Source organism: Anarrhichthys ocellatus, unplaced genomic scaffold, assembly GCF_004355925.1.
Source record: "Anarrhichthys ocellatus isolate YVR2014 unplaced genomic scaffold, GSC_Weel_1.0 scaffold6, whole genome shotgun sequence".
Lineage (NCBI taxonomy): Eukaryota > Metazoa > Chordata > Actinopteri > Perciformes > Anarhichadidae > Anarrhichthys > Anarrhichthys ocellatus.
The window spans coordinates 6345988-6367268 of NW_022280036.1; the positions used below are offsets into that span (position 1 = coordinate 6345988).

At 39.9% G+C, this 21281-nt stretch overlaps 1 protein-coding gene across 2 annotated transcripts in view; it reads left to right on the top strand.

Annotated features, from left to right (window-relative positions):
- Positions 1 to 21281, top strand: part of LOC116383219 (CUB and sushi domain-containing protein 1) — a 280770-nt gene that overhangs the window by 245861 nt on the left and 13628 nt on the right. For both annotated transcript variants that reach the window (XM_031846879.1, XM_031846880.1), the window contains exons 55-68: positions 509 to 682; positions 921 to 1094; positions 2890 to 3078; positions 4777 to 4953; positions 6163 to 6348; positions 10101 to 10277; positions 10792 to 10971; positions 16135 to 16308; positions 16445 to 16511; positions 17213 to 17319; positions 18677 to 18750; positions 20281 to 20392; positions 20603 to 20782; positions 21181 to 21243. In XM_031846879.1, the coding sequence (XP_031702739.1) occupies positions 509 to 682; positions 921 to 1094; positions 2890 to 3078; positions 4777 to 4953; positions 6163 to 6348; positions 10101 to 10277; positions 10792 to 10971; positions 16135 to 16308; positions 16445 to 16511; positions 17213 to 17319; positions 18677 to 18750; positions 20281 to 20392; positions 20603 to 20782; positions 21181 to 21243 (2034 nt within the window). The remainder of the gene's footprint in view (positions 1 to 508; positions 683 to 920; positions 1095 to 2889; positions 3079 to 4776; positions 4954 to 6162; positions 6349 to 10100; positions 10278 to 10791; positions 10972 to 16134; positions 16309 to 16444; positions 16512 to 17212; positions 17320 to 18676; positions 18751 to 20280; positions 20393 to 20602; positions 20783 to 21180; positions 21244 to 21281) is intronic.

A 21281-nucleotide genomic window follows, 5' to 3' on the forward strand; every position in this document is an offset into this window, starting at 1 on the left:
AAAACTATGTTAAATGCTCAATAGATCAAAAGGTACTAGACCTCAGTCATTGACTTCATGAGGCACAGAAACATGGGGCGAGGGTTGACCGTGAAACACAGGTGATTGGTCTAATAGTAGTTGAAACGGTATTGAATATAATTAAATGATTCTCTTTACCTCAGGTCTAAAGATGTGTCCTGCAATGTGCTCAAGTTTTAAGGAATCATGAAAGTATGTGACACTTCAAGGCCACTTAGAGAACTCAAGGAAATTGTGTTAATGATCTGATTTTTAACAGACCTTTAGTGCTGTGACAGAGCTGTGTTTTCTTTGAACATTGATTTGCACTGATGAACTACTGAGACAGCTCTATTACATTGTTTGGTAGTATCTAACTGTTGGGACAATGAGTGAGAGTGTGGGAACATTGGACCAGCACTGATGACTCTGAAGCCAAAGATAGGGAAAGTGGCTTTAAGTTGTTTATCATTGTACTGCATTAATCTCTATCATTTTTTCTCCACAGCTGGTCACTGTGACTCTCCAGATCCTATAGTCAATGGGCACATTAGTGGAGATGGCTCTAGTTACCGTGACACAGTGGTGTACCAGTGCATGTTAGGATATCGCCTAATTGGCACATCAGTCAGGATCTGTCAGCAAGACCATCGCTGGTCTGGAACAACACCCGTTTGCGTCCGTAAGTTCTTTATGAAACAAGAAACATTGTATACTGTACAGTATGAAGATTCATTGCTCTTTCAGTTCATGTAATATAAAGTAAATGGGGTTGAAATTGTTCTTTCACTTCATCTCTGCAGCATATGTTCCAAAGAAAAGTTGAAAATACCTCAAAATATCAAGTCAAAAATAACACAATGCTGCAATGCTTTTTCCACTCCTCAAATTTCTCATCATACTTCTCTCTACTCCCTCAGCTATCACCTGTGGGCACCCCGGCAACCCAGGCAATGGACGGACCAATGGCAGCGAGTTCAACCTAAACGATGTTGTCAACTTCACCTGTAACAAAGGTTACATCCTCAGTGGAAATGCTCGTGCTCAGTGCCGACTCAACGGACAGTGGAGCAGCCCACTACCTGTCTGCAAAGGTCACAAATATGGTTACAGATTTATACCCATGGACATCATGTAGTTAAATCAGCTCTTCAGATTTTGTGCATACAAGACAGATGGCGTTGGTTTTTTCCCCGTTTCTCTCCTAGTATATGTTTAGAACTAAAAATGGTAGTCGTGCACACATGCTTTGTTTCTGGTGCCTTCCCATTTGTTTTCACTCTCAAATGATTTGATTGAGATAACATTGTTTTACCGTACTTACATTGCCACAGGCAACAGTAAAATGTCAGCATAAAACGATAAAACCATGCATTTTAGATGGTCAGCATGTATTCTGTATTTTTTGGCCCGATTTGCTTCCAGCTACAATATGTCAACTGGAACATTTTGGCCAAATCTGCTGCCAGCAGAATGTAAAATTGAGAACTGAGTAATTGTAGCGTAATCACACTCTTAACATCGAGCTGCATTCATCCACAATCAGTGTGGTGTGTCTCTAAATAGACAAACAAATTCATACGTGCGCACACACACAGCTGGGTACATGTCCAGAGACCAGTTCTTCTACTCTGCTAACCATGCGTGGTCGTTACACTACAAGCCTCCCCAGACCTCTGGTAGTGTAACAGTTATGCTATACTAAGACACGCAGACACAGGCATTGTGCACAGCCTTGAGAGCAGATCGATTCAACTGAGTTGCTCACATGGGTTTTCCATTGAGGGGATTTATCCTTGCTTTCTGGCTTTCTCCATCTCCCTCACTTTTTCTGTTTTATCCCTCTCTCCCGCTCTCTCCCAGCAGCAGCTGTCAATTATGAGACTGAAACTTTCTTTGTTCCCATCGGGTGCCAGACACACACACACACATCCATGTCCCCCATGGACTTACATTTGAGTGAATGTCAGTCTCCCCTGTCACATGTGGAAAATAAAACTCCACTCTTATTGGAATGGCATCCACCCAGACAGCAGGCAGAGTAGAAGTGACCAGAGGAGGGAAAAGAGAACAAAGAACTCCAGAAAACAGTTGACGCGGTATGACAAAAGAGCAGTTTAGAGATGACCACAGCAACAAAGATATGATTTTGTAACACTAGGATCCAGGATTTTGTACCCTAAAAGTAGCCAAGTTGGTTGATTTATCTCCGTCTAAAATCATTCCCTAGGTACTTTATAGTGCACTATATTTACTGTACACAGTTTTATTTTAGTGCCCCGAGTGTGAAATTTATGCACTGTATAGTATCCTCAAATATTCCCACAATGGAGCAGAGAAGTAGCCCCCATTACATATCCACTACATTACACTAACAATTCCAAAATACATGGGTGAGGCAAAATGATGACGAATAATGCATGTCTAAAATATCAATTTACTGCTCACTTGAAAGCAAACTGTGATTGAGTGATTTTCGAGACAGCCAATGTTACTCAAGATGTTATTGTCATCAAAAAAATAGTTATTCCAAATTGAGGAAGATTGGCAAGTGTCTTCTGTTCTTTTCTGCTCTCTCCTCTTGTCTTCTCTTGTTATGTTTTCCCTTCTCATCTCTTTTCTCCTCTTCTTTTCTCTTGTCTTGTCTTCTCTCGTCTTGTCTTCTCTTCTCATCTCTTTTCTCATGTCTTTTCTTCTCTTGTCTTGTCTTGTATTCTCTCCTCTCTTCTCTTCTCTCTTTGAGTACTTGTTGTCTTAGTACAATCTACTGTATATCCATCTACATCCATGTGAACCACTTGGACCAAAACAAAGTGAAGAAACATTCCCTTCAATAAGACCTACAGTATTTAAATAGGTTCTAACAGTGTCTTCTGCTCTCCTTTGCAGTGGTAAACTGTTCTGACCCTGGCCATGTGGAGAATGGTGTGCGCCAGTCTGGCCTACGTTACCCAGAAGTCTTCAGCTACGGTGTAACTGTGGCAATCCACTGTAAACGAGGCTTCTACCTACTGGGCTCTGCGCTCCTTACATGCCAGCATGATGGACGGTGGGACCGACCAGTCCCTCGCTGCCTAGGTATGGATGGACAAATACAGGCACTTCAAGAATTATTTGAATTGCAAAAACCCAATGTTAAAACAAGCTCAGGAGACAAATGAGATAGAAGCTGAGACAGAACGAGTAAAAGATTGACATTATAGGCCCATAATGAAAAGGTTTGCCCTATTGCGAACAAGTTACAACTTTTTGGAATTCTGCAAAAAACAATGTCAACAAACGTTTGTCATGCTGAACACAGGTAGTCATAGACAGGTGGTTTTCTATTTATTTTTTCGATATGTTTGCCAAGAAAAGCCATTTGAGGAGTGAAATGGCTTGAAGAGCCACGAGAAGGAAGATGAGGAGCGAATGAGAAACTGAGAGAAAAGAGAGGGTTCTAGGAAGAAAATGGGAGGGAAGTAATCACAAAAAGAGGGCAAGAGTACGAAAGAAAGAGGATTAGAGGTTTGAGCGTGTGTGTGCTCAGAAAAAAAAGGTGAGCATGTGTCTCTTAGGGCAATATGTATTCTTGTCAGAGACCCACAATGGCCGATAAAAACATAGAGATTAAACTAGAGAGCGATAAAGTGGAGAAGGCTGATTCAGAGATGGCGAGAGAAACCCAGAGAGGCGAATGAGACCGCAGAACGAGGACACAGTAGCAGAACAAATGAGGAACTAGACAGATAGGGAGAGAGGAGAAGACACTGGTGAAGAAACAGGGTCTTATCGGAAAATTGGGGGGAGAGGGGTGATGGCTGAGGTGCAAGGAGAGGATGGAGTAATACAATTGGGGGTAAGGGGAGATATCGGAGGACCAGTCATTTGGCAGAAATAGAAAATCAAGAACAGTTTCATATCTGTCCTCCAGAAACATGTGCTCTGTAAAACGTCAATTTTTCCTTAATTGAAGAAAAAACGCGAAGATGTTTTCACTGATATCCACTGCTTCGACACTGAAATGATTTTTACTAGTTTTCTACACAGAGTTGTTTTCTAAAGTGAATTTAATTTGAGGTGAGTTATCGGTTCTCTCGCATTACTGGCATGACTACATAGTGCCATAAGCAAGCAGTATGGGTTCTGTTTAATCATGTGTGTGCATACACGTTATATAGTAAAATAACAAAACAGATAAAAAGTGTGCACCCAATGGTTAAGGTGTATACTACATAACTGCAACTTCCCCAGTTTCATTCCAGGGGGGGGGGGTGCTTTGTTTTCATCTCATATACCCCTGTCTCTCTTCCCCCCACATCTATGTGCCTACATAAAATAAAGGTAAAAATGGCAAAAGAAAAGGGATAATAAAACGGGTAAGCAAAGGAAAGTTGGTAACAAATCAATAAATGTAAAAAAATATATAAAAAGTTAAGAAGAAATATATGGATAAAAATAAGTTTATTGTTTTTCCTCCCTCCACAAACTTAATGAATGTTTTATCTGCTATCTGTGTATTTTGGACAGTAAATTACAAATTGAATTTAGTCTTTGATGTAGTTTACAGAACCCTCTTTCTTTTCCCTGTGTGTGCACTTTAACGAAAACACACACACACAACAACAAAAGAGACATTAATTCAATCCCCTCTCTTGCTGTCACCATCTTTCTTTAGCTGTCTCCTGCAGTGACCCAGCTGCACAACATAATGCAGTAGTATCTGGAATCTATAGTTAGACACAGTCCCACACACACACTAACACCATCTCTTTTAATCTCTCACTTTCTCTGTAGCCATTTCCTGTGGTGACCCGGGTGTGGCCCCTAATGCAGTAGTGACTGGAACCCACAGTTGGACATACAGTTCAGTGCTGCAGTACTCCTGTCTGCCTGGAGGGCTGCTGGTGGGTAATACTAGTTGCCACTGTCAGGAGGACGGCACATGGAGTGGAACGCCACCATACTGCACTGGTAAAAGCACACTGGTCGATTAAAGAAGCATGCAGAGTGGTTTTCAGCTGGTAGAATACCAGAGCGTCTGTTACCTTGTCATGCATTTTCATACTGGCTGTTCAAAACAGGAGCTTGCTGTGTTTTAAATCCTGAGCAATAATCCAGCATTCACACCCATTGAAATTCAACAGCATCTATATTGAGACTGCCAACAGGGAAATGTGTATCATGAGCTCACAAGAGGAAGAATCTCCTCCAGCCATAAAAACTATTGCCAAAGAAAGCTTACCAATAGTTGATGCTATACATATACAGTAGGCCATAGATAGAACAGGCTACAAAACTACAAAAAAAGCTCAATGCCTAAAATACAAACTGGGACTTTAATTTATCCATTTTCAACAATACCAAGCAGGATGTGTAAGGAACAGGCAGGGGAAACGAGGTGGAAGGGTCCTGGTTTACTTCTCAGGTTGTAAGTGCTGCTCTACAGTAGGTTTATGCAGAGCACAACACTACAACACTACAAATGATCATTTCCAAACTCAGCATCAACTGTCTCAATAGCTGAAATGCAATAAGCTTACTCTGCTGGCCTCAAAACAGAACGCTCAGCAGGACAGAATCCATCCTGCAGCTGAAGACCTCATTGAGATGCAAGGCGCTGCATTTGGAGCTGTACCCTCTTAGACTCGCAAATCCCTACCGATGGAATTTAAGCTGCTAAAATTGTGACACGCTCAGTGCTTTTACTGCTAGAACAAATGCAAAGTTCAGTTCTACCAACTTTGCATAAATGAGTATGTGTGTGTACTGTAAAGTATGTGTGTCACTGAATATGAAGGACTGAGTCGGTGAAATATTTGTGCATCTTCTGCAACAGATGTTATGAGATGACAAACATCACAAATGCTTTTTAGTAATTGTTGTTGACCTATAGCAGGGATGCTTGCCTATATTTTTTAGACTACCTCTTAGCTCAGTGTGTTACTATTTACTTACATAAAATCACTAAAACCTATTAAGAAACTAATGGACATCACTTAAATGCAGCTGTGGTTTCCCGTATCGAGTGTCTTTGATTGTCTGTGCATGTGGTTACATGTTTGTGTGGGTCTCATCTGTTCAGGATTTGTGGATGTTTCTGGGTTGCTTCAGTGCTGTCTACGTATCTAGCTGTTAGTGTGTGTTTGGTACATTAACTTAATGTCTCTTTTCTCGCTATAGGGGTAAGTCCAGGAATCTGTGGAGACCCAGGGATGCCTCCCCACGGTGCCCGTCTGGGAGGAGAAGAATTTAAAACCAAGAGCCTGCTGCGTTTCAGCTGCGAGGCGGGATTCAGTCTGATTGGCTCAGCCGAGAGGACCTGCCTTCACAACGGCACCTGGAGCGGCACACAGCCTGTCTGTCAAGGTGGGGAAGCGTGGCAATGACTTGGCGTGACTTATGTGGCTACATGAAACATTGACTATACTGAAAGAAGGAATGAAGGTCACGAGACACCTATAATGCAGCTCACACTTCAAACAGCAGACAAATCACCTTTATTTTTCAGAGATTACATTCCGTTAAATGCCATCATAGCACTTGGTTCTATAGTATTGAATATCATTAATTCCGCCTGGAGTCAAAATGGATATTTATAAGCTGTTTTGCACATTATTCTTTTTATGTGCACTCTTTATTGACCCTGTTTAACAGTAAAAACCTATTTTATACAAAGATATAGATTTGACAACATCACATTATGCTAAACATTTTGATACCAAGTTGTAACTTTCTCATTTTGAGGTTACCTTTGGGTCCCAACACAGATTCTATAAAACATTGCTATTAAAATAAACATTGCTGCAAAGATTTCATACAAACCCACAGTGCACTTGTGGCATATGGACCTAATTATTCAACATTTTATGTTAAAATATATCAGCACAGCCTCCAAAGTTAAACAGCTTAATCTTTGCTTTGGAGAATACAGTAGCATCAGGCTACTTGGCATGCTGGTGCCAGTAAGCAACTAATCCATTACCAAACATAGCTTAAAGCACATTGCTTACATTCACACTCTGCATGTACAATATATATATATATATATATTTTGTAAGCAAAGCTTGCTCCTTGCTTGTAAATGCATGCATTGAAAAGAATGTCCTTCATAAAGAAATTGCGTACAAGTAGGTATTTAAGCAAAGTTAAATGTATCCTACTGTATGTACATGTGTTCTTTAGCTGATTTTTTTATTTAATTGCTACAGTTTTTTATTCACACAACTGCCTTACACAACACAAAAACTGTACCGTTTTGCCACAAGTGGCGATCTCGTTCAAGTTCCCATAATGTAAGAGTTTTATGGAACTAGCAGTGGCAAAATATGAAGATTCAAATGTATGTGTGTGTGTGTGTGCATGTTTATATCTGTGTGGCCCAGATATAAAGGATTGAAGTGTGTCACTCCTAACTGACTGAGCTGGATCTTCCACAGCGCTGTGATAATAAAATGCGTCCTGTACAACAGCAGTTTTCAAAGACACTCTTTATACCCATGGGGGTTTAGGGGAAATTAAACTGGATCCCCATAGTGCTGTTGAGACACTGGAATCCTAAGCTGCTGCCTGTATTACCTTCCCTATTCCCAACTATGTTGGGTAGGCTAAATAAAGCACTGCTGACATTAACTTCATTGTACTGTGACACAGATTTTAGATTTGGTTGGATAGATGGGCTGTTCTATGACTAATTTAAGTGGATAGGGGGAGGAAGAGTGAATCACGTTTCAGTGTACTCTTCTATATTATTGTGTGGTTGTGACCCAAAACACCACCAGTAAACTGCATTAAGGCCACACCGACTTAAATAAGAAAAATCATCAGTAGATCTACTGTATTCACATGAATACATATTGGTGGCTGTATTTTGTGAAGTCATTTTCATCTGCTAGTTTAAATTTAAAAGGTAATGCCAGTTTTGAGGAACGTTACTATGTAGAAATTGTTCTTATAATGTGATTTTCCTTCATGCCAGGAATCCATATTTTCAGACTGTGTCTCATTATGGGGGGAAAAACTCCCAGAAAACAAAAAGAAGCAACCCTCCCCCATAAATCCGTTAGAACTGCCAAACACAGAACTCGTATTAAACAGTTTTCTGACTTGGTGACACATTGTGGTTGAGACTGTATGACAAGAAGCTACTGCATTTTACTTCCCCTATTTTGAGTCTTAGTTTGCCTACATGTACTGAATCATCAACATCAAAATCCAGCCCTCTAGTCTTACCTTTGAGGTGTGTGTCTCTTGTGTCCGCGCCAGCGTTGTGTTTGTGTAACCCTAATTATTTATGTGAGCCTACAGTTGTTTTTCATTCAGCTAATAGTGGTTAAAAGCTGATTCTGAAAGGATGAGACATCTATCACTGAGACACAAACACAAAGAAATCCATACACACACACACACATACACACACATATATACAGACTAACACTCACAGGCACAAACAGTAAACTGCTGTAGACATAAACACGCGTGGCATGCTCCACCTACACACTCTGTCACACACACACACATACACACTGATGGACTGAGCTTTTAAGGGCTCTAATTAATGAATCCCATTAATAGATGTTTGATTGTAAAAGGCTGTCAGTTGTCATGATCTTATTAGTGAAATGTGTTGTGGTTGGTTGCTCATTCCTTTCTCCTCCGTGAATTTTCTGTGCCAGTAAACTAAAGACCGATGGATCGCTAGTTTAGACAAGAGACGTAGCACCTTGCCATCTGCATTCTTGTGTCCTCCAGGACTGGGTTTTCTTACAATCTAACAGACCAGCATCCAGTAGTGGTTTGAACCAGCAGTGGTTCAAAAACAAAAATAGCTAGGCATTGACATGCTAATGTTCAGATAAAATAGGAGTAGAACAGACGTTCCCATTCAAATCAACGTAGCAGGATGGTCATACTTGGCTGTTTTGTTAGTCTGTCGCTCATCTTGTGAACACAGCACATTGTATATAGGCCATGATAATCTTTTTTGAAGACGTATTTGCAGACCTCATGTCTTGTTTTTCTCATTTTTACGCCCAACTCGCCAAACTAGCCAAATACCGACGCTTGGCCAGTGGCCCTAATGCTATGTTCAAACTACAAGCGACAAAAAGCAACAAAACGGCCAGCTGTGGTCAGCTACATTTTCAGCTACTTTTGAAGAGTTGCTCAACTGCTCGTTGACGTAGTTATGTCGTTAAACAGCACTAGGAACTGGCCAACAACATTTCTTCTAGAAGGAACCGAACAGGGTGAAACAAAAACATATTATTGGTTGACGCTTCACCGCATCATTGGAGTGCTGAAAAAAGTTGTGACGTGCTCATCTTTAATTTGTAGCGTGTCCGACAGCGCATCAGTTTGTAGCTTCATGTCACCTGCTTCTAGTATGCCTATGCTTGTAGAATACGATTCAAATTATGATGCTCTAGGTATGACTCTGGCGTCAGTTTTGGATGTGTAATAGATTGGATATTAGATTTCACTTGTTACATGCATAGTGTCATTTTAAAAAAAACGTTAACTTGTCTGACTAATGACTTTCGAGTGACAAATGAGTCACATGAAAACATTTTCTTTTAGATCCCCAAGGTACACAGCTCCCTTGTGCAAACTATCGCGCTACTACGTCGGTTGCTAACTATAACCGTGTTGCGTTGGTATCAGATGCCGAGGGGCACGGACCATCCATCCATTCTCTGAAACTGCTTTTCACCAGACTATTGCTGACATATATGTAGAGACAGAAAACATGCGGGCAATTTAGAGTCATCAATTAATGATGGGTTGATGAGGCCGAGAAAGCCAGAGAACCTGCAGAGAACCCAAGCAGAGAACTCCATCCAAGATGTAAACAAATTGGCAGTTATATTGAGCGCTCTAGATGCATTACCAGCCTCTAGCACACCACTGGAATACTGCACAGCTACCATTCAGAGCTAGTTATTAATCAGCCTCACTACCTCAAGGACATATTTTGTATTATTTCTAGCTGACTCCAGTGATACGCTCATTATTGCAGCGTACAGCTGACCAGCCTTGAGTGACAGCAAGACAAAATGGCTCACACTGATATTTTTACGATGATTAATCACCGTTTTTTTTACTATTTCTTCAATTCTCAGCTGTATCCTGTGGTAACCCTGGCACCCCAGCACACGGCAGAATTGTCTTCAGTGATGGCATCACCTTTGGAAGCTCGGTGGCTTATGCATGCTGGGACGGCTTTAAAACATCAGGCCTGACCACCAGACACTGCACAACAAATGGGACGTGGACAGGACAACCCCCAGACTGCACTGGTAGGATAGGTTTCATAGCATTGCCTCTCCTCGTACTATCACTATTGTAATTATTAGTGGTAAAAGCAGGAGGTCTAGTCATTATTGTGGAAAAAATAGCATTGGTTGAACTTGCTTCATTAGCTATAGCACTTAAGTACTAATACAGATAGTATCAGGGTTAGTATGGCATAGTGGTGCTTGTTTTAGTTAAGGATTCAAGAGTAGAAATTCTCAATTGACTGGTCAGCTGTGCAGGTACAGGCCTGTGCATGGGTACATTTGTTGTGTCTGGGATTTCAACTTGTGTAGTTAAACAGAGGTTTGGAGTTCAGGAGGAAAAGAAGCATGAGGGATGTCCTTCAGGAAAGTTAGGGAAGGCAGTCTTAGAAAGCACAGTGAATTATATTTGTGGTAAAAAGATTGGATAAGATAAAATTGATTTCTCCAAAAATGTTACTGCCCTTGTGCACTACTACACTACTGCAGGATTTCAAGAACAACACTGTAAATAATGTATTCATGACTTCTTTAGTGATCACTTGCGGAGATCCTGGCCAAGTAGCCAATGGGATCTTTCTAGGGAGGGAGTTTGCCTTCAACAACACGGTGACCTACCGCTGTAACCCTGGTCACCTGATGGAGCCACCTGGACGCAGCGTTCTGCTCTGCACTAAAGATGGAACCTGGAACCAAACCAAGCCCAGCTGTAAAGGTAAGAAAAACGAACGCCCTAAATACCTACTTTCAAAGAAATAATGGACAAGAAGAGCAGTGTTTGAGTTCATCAGATGATGCATCCACAGAAAACACTGCGTCATGCAATTGGATCTGATTTACTTCATAAGCCAGAATTTGTTGTCTTTTAACATAAACATAGTTTGCATAAACTTCTATTAAGTTAAGTTATTTTTATGAATAAAATTTGATTTATATTATGTTAACAATTACAACAAAACAAATAAAATGATTAATACATATAAAAAGAAAGAACATCAAGTAATACATTAAAGCAAACACTATTTTTTATGTTTTCGGGTTGTCCGTCTGAACGTCTGTCCGTTCTCGTGAACACGATATCTCAGGAACGCATTGAGCAAATTTCTTCAAATTTGGCACAAACGTCCACTTGGACTCAAGGTCACTGTGACCTTACAAAACACATTTCTGGCTCAACTCAATGATATGCTCATTATAGGTTAAAAAGGATTTAGTGATGACATTTTGGAGAGTAAACTGCAACATGAGTGGTTAGTGGAGGCAAACGACGGTGAGGTGGTAATTCTAGTTTAAGAGTAAATAAGCAAGTTTTAAAACGACTACAACCAACAATAATAATTTAATTAATTTTGTTTGTGTGGGGGTGGCAAGCCTTTATTATGAACATTCAATCACATTCTGACATCTCATCACCAAACAAAATTGGCACAGAAAATAACCTTTCATGTGTTTGAAGCACGAATGTCCTTTAAATCAGTCTGCATTGATCTATGAATGAATGTGGTTGATTCTTCCAGCACCAGCTGTCAACAGCTGCTTTATACTGTATGAAAAGCTTCTCCTTGAGTGAATGAAATCCATGCAGCATCTGAAGGTAGCAGAACACATCTGCAGCCATTGAGAAGTGCCGCGCTGGAGTACAGAGCTGTTACGGCCGTTTACGGCAGTCAAACTGGTCGGTTATATCTCGATATTCTGCTGTTCTTTAAGGATGAGACATCTGGTTTACAGGGAGCATCATAGCCTCTTTTCCAACTATGACACCAGTGATGTGACTGACTGAGAGAGTATATAATATTCACCACACCTGCTGATGGATATTCACCTTCACCCAGCCGTTTTGCATGTTGCACTGCTGTACATGCATGAACCAAAATAAAAGGTGTGCATGAAGACACCCACACAATCAGTGGACCTACCACTTTTAACTTTGCATTTATTTTTTAAATATCAACTGAGGATGCAAAACATTAATTTAATTAATCATATTTTTGTACCGTCGTAGAACCAGGCCTGTCTCTTCCTCTCCCACAGGGTGTGGTCACACACGTGCCCGAGGCGGTATACACCTGAAAGTTCACCAAGTTCAACTCGACGCAATGCATAAATGCATGCCGACATCATCGTAACACAAGCTCACCGAGCACAAAAAGCTAATTTCTTTCTTGGAACCCAGCGTTACTTGGATAAATAACTTTAAAATAATTACTTTGATTAATAATTACTAGTTACTGGCGAATGTAATAAGTATTGTAATGTGTTTCTAAGTAACGCATTACTGCCCAACACTGCATAACAAATAGTTGTTTGCTGCTGAATTAATACTATGAATATCCAATTTCTCACCTTTACATAACAACAATCATATTTCAATGCGAGCTAATGCGATGCTAAAAATTGACAGATTGTGACTTCAACTGTACATTAGAAAGAGGCCAAGGGAAGATTCATATTGCTCCTCACAACTACAGTGTTAAATCAGTGTTTATTTCCTAAAGCCACAAACACAAAGGGAAAATAAAAAGAACGCATTCAAATAAAAATAATTTGAGTTTTACAACAGCCCATATTTTAGAGTTTAAACTATGATACTTAACAACAGTAACAAGGAATGTTTCCTGAGATCCTCCCTGCCGTTTCTTCCCACAAACAGAAAAGCTGGCTCCTGCAGTTGCAGAGGCTTTGAACTGAGATGAAAAAACTGAGAAAGCCGGCAGAGAGGCTACTGAGGGGGAACCAGAGAGTGGTGCAGAGAGAGGGAAACCAGAGAAGTAAAAGATACTGTAGGTGGTATAGGATGAGACTGGCTCAGGAAGTTTAAAAGAGAAAATTAGAAGGACAGAGGAAGAATGGGAAACTGCTGCAAGTCATCTTTCTGTTACTTTTTCCCCCTTCTGTCCTTTCTTTTTTTGCCCTCCTTTGCTCTTCACTTTTCTCCTCCTCTTAAGTTTCTACTTCTTCTGTTCACATTCATATTCACATATTTTTGTTTAGCTCCCATGTTTCCATCCCCTCAGCTTTCTCCCACCTCAAAGCATCCACGAGTCTTCATTTGATCCTCTTTTGGAACAACAGCTTCCTCCCACACAGACATATATGCACACACAGAAATGTATTGAATATAGGAGTTGTAAGCCATAAAAGTGTAGCTTTACTAGGCGGAAAGAATCAAGTGAGGTAGAAGGAAAGGATTGAGCAAGGGAAGTAAGGAGGAGGACGGAAATGGAAACGAGAGAAAGAATGAATGAATGAAAGGAAAAATGAGTAAAGAGGAGAGATGAAGAAGTGTAGTAGAAAACATTGGATAACAAAGAGAGGAGACACTGAAAACACACAAAGAGAGTAATGCAGAGATTGAGAATGTAAGAAAATGGGGGGTGGGTGGAAGAAGCGAATGTGAAGTGGGTGAATGAAAGGGAGAAGGAGAGAATGTGATGAGCCATCAGTAGGGCTACAAGGAGAAAGCTACAGTGAAGTGAGAGAGAGGAAGCGACTGATGGGAGGAACAAAGAGAGACAAATCAATACCTGCCCCAAACCTGTAAACACACAGTGAGAAAAGGGATTAAGCCCATAAAATGTGTTGGCTGGCTGAACTGCGCCAAGAGAGATATACACAAAAGATAAAGGGAGAGAGGAAGAGGCCGTAATGGTGTGAGAAGGAGACCAACAGAGCAATGGAAGAGGGTAAAAAAGGACACGAGCTGGGACAGAAGGACGAGGAAGAAAGGTGTAGTGAGAAAGAAAATAAATGCCGGAGGGAAGCAGGAAGACAGAAAGAAAGCAGGGAACCAAAGTGGAATAAAGAACCAGTATGGAGACATGAGAGGAAAGAAGAAAAGATGGGGAGAGGGAAAGTAGTCAATGATCGCAGTGATAGAGTGAAATGCAAAGGTGTGCAAGCAGGCAGGGGCGGGAGTTACTCTTCCAGATTCATGTGAAGCCACCCTCATCTATTCACAACAAGTGGAGAAGAATGACAGGAGGAAATTAAACACTTTTTGCAAGTCTGGGAGAATGACTTTGGGGAGATGCAAGGCCTCTTTGGGACACTGCTGACATGCAAGGATATAGAATTAGTCTATATCCTTGTTATATTACTGCATTCTGTCCATAAATTGATTTCAGTGTGTGCTTATCTACTGTATCTACTGTAGCATGTATATGTTGTATGTTTCTTACTTCTCCCTGTGTGTGTGTGCTTATGTGCACTCTCTGTATAACATCGTAGCAGAGTGAATGGAGTGTGAAACCATCTGTGTCCTGGTTAGATGAGAATTACACTGACTTTATTAGATGTTTGAAACCATGCAGATGGTTATCATCATCTTAGGGAGTTAGGCACACGCACACTCAGGCATGCACACACACAGATGTTGATCAGGGTGTTATGAAGTTATATGTACAGACATCTGCGCTCATACAACTTGCTTGCATGTATGAACGCGCACCACAGGTGAGTGCAATTGTAGGTGCATACAGTGGGTTTCTTAAAATTGTGCGATGATGGCACATAAACGGTATGTTTTCATATGATCACAGACTTTGTTCTCTGTATATAACAGATGCTTTTTTAATGCGTATTCATCAATTTGGTCTGTTAGACCATTTGATATCAACATTGCTTATGTACATTAGCAGTTATGAAGTTTTCCAAGTAGCTGTATGTTTGTATGAATCATTACATACGTAAATACTGTAACAAGCCCACGTAGTGAATTTCAAGTATAAATATATATTTCTTTCTAAAATCCCCAAAGTAGGACTGTGTTTCAAATTAAGAAGGATGATGGAAAGGTGCTGTGGATAATATTGCCAGCATTTCATTTAGCAGACTTGAGGAAAACAATATCACAGTTCAATCACCAGAGTGGAAACAGAAAGCCATCACAGACAGTGCAAAACCCCAAATGCCCTTTCAGAAACTCTGTCCATATGGTGACCATGGTTTATTTTGGTTAAGCAACTTAAATGTGGTGACCTAGGTCATCCAGTGCTTTAAGACATCAAATGTCCATATGGTGATAACGGCTGTCTGCTGCTTTTGCTGTTCTTTGTTGTCACTTGATTCCATGTCTCCCATCTGCAGCCATCTTGTCACATACTATTGGGACTATATATCAGGGATGAGAGAAGGACAGCACAGGGGGCGGCTCTTTGGTCAGCACTATGTGGTGTTTTTCTGCATTTGGCTTGTGCATGCCAGGGTTGACACCAACCGCGACAAGAATACATGAATACGAAAGCATCTGGATTTGGCAACTGTTTTTTGTCTAATTCAGTCTTTTCTTCACAGGGGTGTTGTTGAAATGGTTAGTTCATATCTTGCACATCTTAAGGCTACATATCCAACAGGGACAAGAGATTTTTTGATGCTGATTTATTTTTTCTTGACTGAAGATAGAATTGCAGATGTTAACAAATGATCAAAGGAAGTATAAATGGTCACATGGTAATGGTATTATTGGCAAACTATTTGTAAAAGTACCGGTATTTGTTTTGTACTGCTAGCTGCAGTTTAAGAGAAATGTAAGTGTGCATCCAGTCTACAGTATATTGCATACTGTAGAAGCTAAGGCAAGACAGATGGGATTACATCCAACAGAAATGCACCTAAAGTCACAGCTAGCAGCTGTATTTGGAAACCGAGCACCTGGTGGAGAGAACATGCAAATGATATACAAATATATACTCACACACACACATGGTGTGTGTGTGTGTGTGTGTACTAGTGCAGATTCCGACATAGGACCTTTGTGCTCGTGAGGCAGCAGTGTAAACCAGTCAACCACCATGTGGTGCCTTGAGCTGTGTTAATATATGCCTACCTCAGTAGGTGAGCTTTCACGTGTGTGTGTGTGTGTGTGTGTGTGTTTCAGTTATCCAGTGTGGACCTCCTCCTCAAGTATACCATGGGAAAGTGGAAGGAACCGACCATTCATGGGGCTCCAGTGTTAGCTACAGTTGTTTTCATGGTTACCAGTTGTCCACTCCGGCTGTGTTATCCTGTGAGGGGAATGGGACGTGGACAGGGGACGTACCGCAGTGTTTGCGTAAGTTTAGTGGCCTTCACTACTTATAAACTTCTGCTTAGTAGCTTTAACTGATGCACATCACTTATTCCCTCTCAGTAATGTTAGCAGTTCAAACGAAGTGGAAGTCCTGAGTGTATCTGTTGTCTCATTTTAGCTGTCCTGTGTGGGGATTCTGGCTCTCCAGGTGGTGGATTCAGAGAGGGGAACATCTTTTCTTACAGGTCAGTGGTTACATATAGCAATCACTGACTTACACAGGCACTGTTTTTCATGTACATTTATTATAGGTTTCTATTAACAACACAAAGAAAATTTGCAGAAGGGCTTATAAGCTTTTGAAAATACCTGTGCTTCATTCAAATTACAGTACACATTTTGTATAGGGCTGCTGTTGCTGAATTTTTGTCACTACACCAACTCCCGGTGGGTTGCATGGATTTTTAATAACTATACCATGTGCCAACTGACATTTTGTCACTCAGACAAACTATAATGAATGCATAGAGATACTGTTGATAATAACTTAAGACTTTCTCTATGTGCTTCACAATGAATTTGTTTTGACCTCGGGAAGTGTTGTTTGTTCCACCCAGGTTATCAAATGTTCACTTGATAAAAAGATTAGACATTGTTTGACCCCAATGTCTATATGTCAGTTTGAAACATTACAAGGACAAAACTAATTTTGGTTTGTGAGCATAAAAACAAGAAAGAAGATGTGTGCCAAAGCTCTAGTGGTAGAGGGAAGTACATAAAGAGCAGAAAATGTCTTACATATCACACTCCGACCTGTCCTATGGACATCAAACCACACCTCAAATGATGAAGTGAAAACCGGGAACCCATAATTTCATATTTTCTTGTCACTTTTTTTTGTTATTCTTATATGTGTGTGTGATTGAATGTTTATTTTTCTATACAGGTCAGAGGTCAGGTTCTACTGCCATACCCCCTACTTGCTGGTAGGCTCTGCCTCCAGAGTCTGTCAAGCCGATGGCATGTGGAGTGGCCATCAACCAGCCTGTATAGGTAATTCCACCCCAAGTAACCCAAATTACCGTTGCCCTCAACCACACTATGAGTCTCAGTATACGTCCATGACGATGGTTAGCTTTAGACTTCAGCCGTATATCATACCACTTGATACATTAGCTTGTGATGTTACATTGCGTTGGATATCTAGCTTTGAAAATGCTCTGCCTTGAATTAAGTTGTTTTTGTTCAAAGCGTAAAGCTTTTTGTGCTGACTTTTTAAGGAAATAGTGAATAACGTAATCATCAATGCTCCTAACACCCTTCTGCATCACACACGCAGAAAAACCTGCTTAAATTTACAAAATGTTTCTGTAAATCTTTGAAATGTTACATATTACACTCTTCACATTTTGTTTACTGCAAAGGAAAACATGTCATGAAGTTATGAATAGAACTGTATGAAATCAGATTATTGGTAAACAACATTTGGGGGCTTACTCTTGTGCATACTTTAGCATTAGTATTCCTGTGCAGAAAGAGCTGAAGATATTATCTAATCAATAGATGAAGTGTGTAGTTTTGATTTCAGCATTTGATTATTTTTTTTTTGTGGAATTTATCTTTTTATGTTTTTTGAAAGCATGAAGTTTATTTTCTCACAAGTTGTGAAATCATAAGGAAAAAGCTGATTTACTGTGTACGAGCTGACATGGAAAGCAGCCTCATAGCAACACCACACCAGTCGCAGACGTTTGGTCACATTCTTCTGCTGCAAATAACTGTATTATCTGTCATACAGTGTATTGCTTTAAAATATATCCATGACGGTACCCATATGCCCTCACCAGTATTGAATTACTCCTTTTTTTCTTTCTTTCATTATTGCTGCTGTATGATGCTAATATTTTTTACTGTACATTATTTTAAACAAAAGAAGTAACAAAGAATTATATTATTCCACTGTAGTGCATTTTTCCGGTACCACTGCTTTACTTTAGAATTGCGTTGGAATGTATATCTGACTCAACTACATTTTCAGTGCAGAATATTGTGCTTTGTGCTTATCTGTATTTATCTGACTCAGGTACAGGTTGCTCTGGCAAAGACGGTTTTACTCTCAAAACATACTGTGCGCTAAATTCGTATAATATATAGCATTGTGATACTACTGAGGCTCTTTATACTTTTGCAATGACTGAGCACAATAGATACACTATATGCTAATCTTAGTGGAATGAGTGTAAAAGTTGATGCTACCTTGCACGGAAGCTTAAAATGTCTGTTCTGAGAACATCGTTAAGCTGTATGTATGAAATGTCAGAATGCTTCTTTGACTTTGAGAATTATTATAAAAACTTGAATCTATATTTTAATATCAGTAAGTATAATAAGTGTTTATATGTGTGTGTAGACCCAGCCTTCAACAACTGCCGTGACCCAGGAACTCCAGCCTATGGTATACCGGTCATGGGCCAGGGCTTTCAGGTGAGAAATATATCAGTTCACTGTTTACTTGGCAAAACTACTGTATAGTCTTTCAATTTACATTAAAGTTAAACTTGTCAGGAAAAATAAATTTCAAGAAACTGATGTGTATTTTGAATTTAAAAAAAAGGATATAATTAAATTGCATCTTGCAGAGTTTGGTTGGTAACTTGATGTTTTGTTAAGTAATGATAAGTACACCATGTCAGAATATAGCAGCAGGATTCTGCCACAACATGAGTTGCAACAATGTTATCAAAATGACAAAATTCATGAATAATAAACTCAAACTGAGATAGAGTGAGCCTGAGGTTTGCAATGCTCCTCAGTTGGAAAAACAAGAGCCAATCAAAAATGTTTTTTTTATTTTATTTTATCTTTATTTAATCAGGCAGTCTCTTTGAGATTAAGATCTCTTTTTGAAGAGAGACCTGAGAACACGAAACACTCACAAGGATACAAACCGCAAAACAGAAACAAAACAACTACACAATTTACAAGACTTAAAACCTGTTACAGGAAGATGATGATTAGATGATGAAGCTTTAAAATCTCCCTGGGGTATGCAAGTCTCTCGTTTTATGGCAGTTTGCAGTTTATTTGTTAAACGGTTCATAGTACCTGAAACCAGTTCTGCCAACATTAATACGATATCTAAGATGAAGTAGTTACTGGATCATGTACTGTGTGTGGTTAGTAGAGTTAAATGGCAGAAGAGATGTGAGGTAGTTTAGAAGCTTCAACAGTAGAACTTTATAAATGAATAACATGAGATGGCTATTTCTTCTCGAGTCCTTCTGTAAGGAGGTCCATCCAACCGTGTCATACAGTCAACAATATACTTCTGAAATGTGTCCTTTGTGATACAGCGGAATGCACTGTGATACACAGGGTTTAACAGCTGAAGTGTTGATGGGCAGCATGACAAGACAGAATATCTCCATAGTCAAGGACAGACATGAAGGTTTGACTGCACAATAGTTTAAACAGTTGGAAGAAGACAGACATCCTTTAATTCTATACAAGACACTTTTTTACATGCAGGTCAAAAGTAATGGCCTTGTAAAAGTGGCACCCAGATTTCTAAAGTTAGACTTTGCAGATGACCAAGTTTGGCAATGTTTTCTTGCAATGAGACCAGACTGTCTGGGGCACAGAGTAGAACCTGTTGATGGAATATATTTTAATGGAATTCAAACAAACGTGCAAATCCTTCAGTTCGTGGAGGTATAATTGGATATCATCCATATGTCATATTTCCCCTGACATCTCTTCAAAGATAGGAGGGGGTCACCACCCACATTACGCAGTACTAACAATATTACATTCACTAAAAATGACAAGCTGATAAAAGTAGGTATTTGTTGTTTCATGTTTTGTAAGATTAAAATAGTTAGCTGTGAGTTAAGGGGTCAATAAAAGTTTTTATTTTATTTTAAAATGAAACAACAACTACCCCATGCTGAGTGCGGAAGGTCTTAGGAAGCTGCGGGTAAAGATTAACTCTTAATGTGCCTTTACATCATGTAGGTTAGCAGTAAGATTTCCTTCAAGTGCCGCAAGAACTATCACATCCTTGGCTCCACCACAAGAACGTGCCTAGAAAACCTAACCTGGAGTGGGACACAACCAGAATGCATAGGTAAGAGACAACTATGTCTGTTATTACTCTGTGTACTAATATTATCTTTCCTTATCATAGTGTCTGTTAATTAATCTGTTTTGTTGTCACTGATGAGGTTTTTTTTCTATCTTTATGTTGCATTTTACTCGATAGTTATTTTGGCTTTAAGGAGAAGAATGCAATACAAGTGACAATGCTGTGTTTACTTTCCTCTTCCCTGTCACTCAGCCCATTCATGCAGACAGCCAGAGACCCCCAGTAATGTTGATGTTCGATCTATGGACCTGCCAACCCTGGGATATACGCTGATCTACACCTGTCAAGACGGTTTCTATCTGGCCGGGGGATCAGAGCACAGAACCTGCAAAAGTGATGGGAGATGGTCGGGCAAACCCCCGCTCTGTAAAGGTATTCAGATCCGATCTTGGAAAAAATGCACTGCTTGTATAAAATGAACTGATGTTGAGCCTTGAATATTAACTAGATGTCATAAGGTTTAAGTTAAATACAGATTTTCACTCTGATATTATTGCCGTGCTCTCGAAAGTCGGCGTAAGGCATTCCATGAAGGCAGGGGTGATGTTTGTTTGTTTTATCACATACTCCTATCTCAAAGACAAGGAGCGGATGGCTGCGAATACTGTGATGAATAAAAACAAAAAAAGTCAGTTATATAACCAGACAGAAAATAGACTTCCAGTTGTCTGTGTAACCCCAGAATTGACAAATGGCAATATATTTGGATTATAGATTAATCTCAACCATGAAGTGAGCTAAACTAAATGTAATGCTGATTTATGTTTCAGTTGGAGTGAAAGTCAATCCCAAAGGCAGAGGAGAGTCAGATGTCCAGAAGAACAAGATTCGAGGTATGCAGAATAAGCAACTACAGCACAGATTGTAGTAC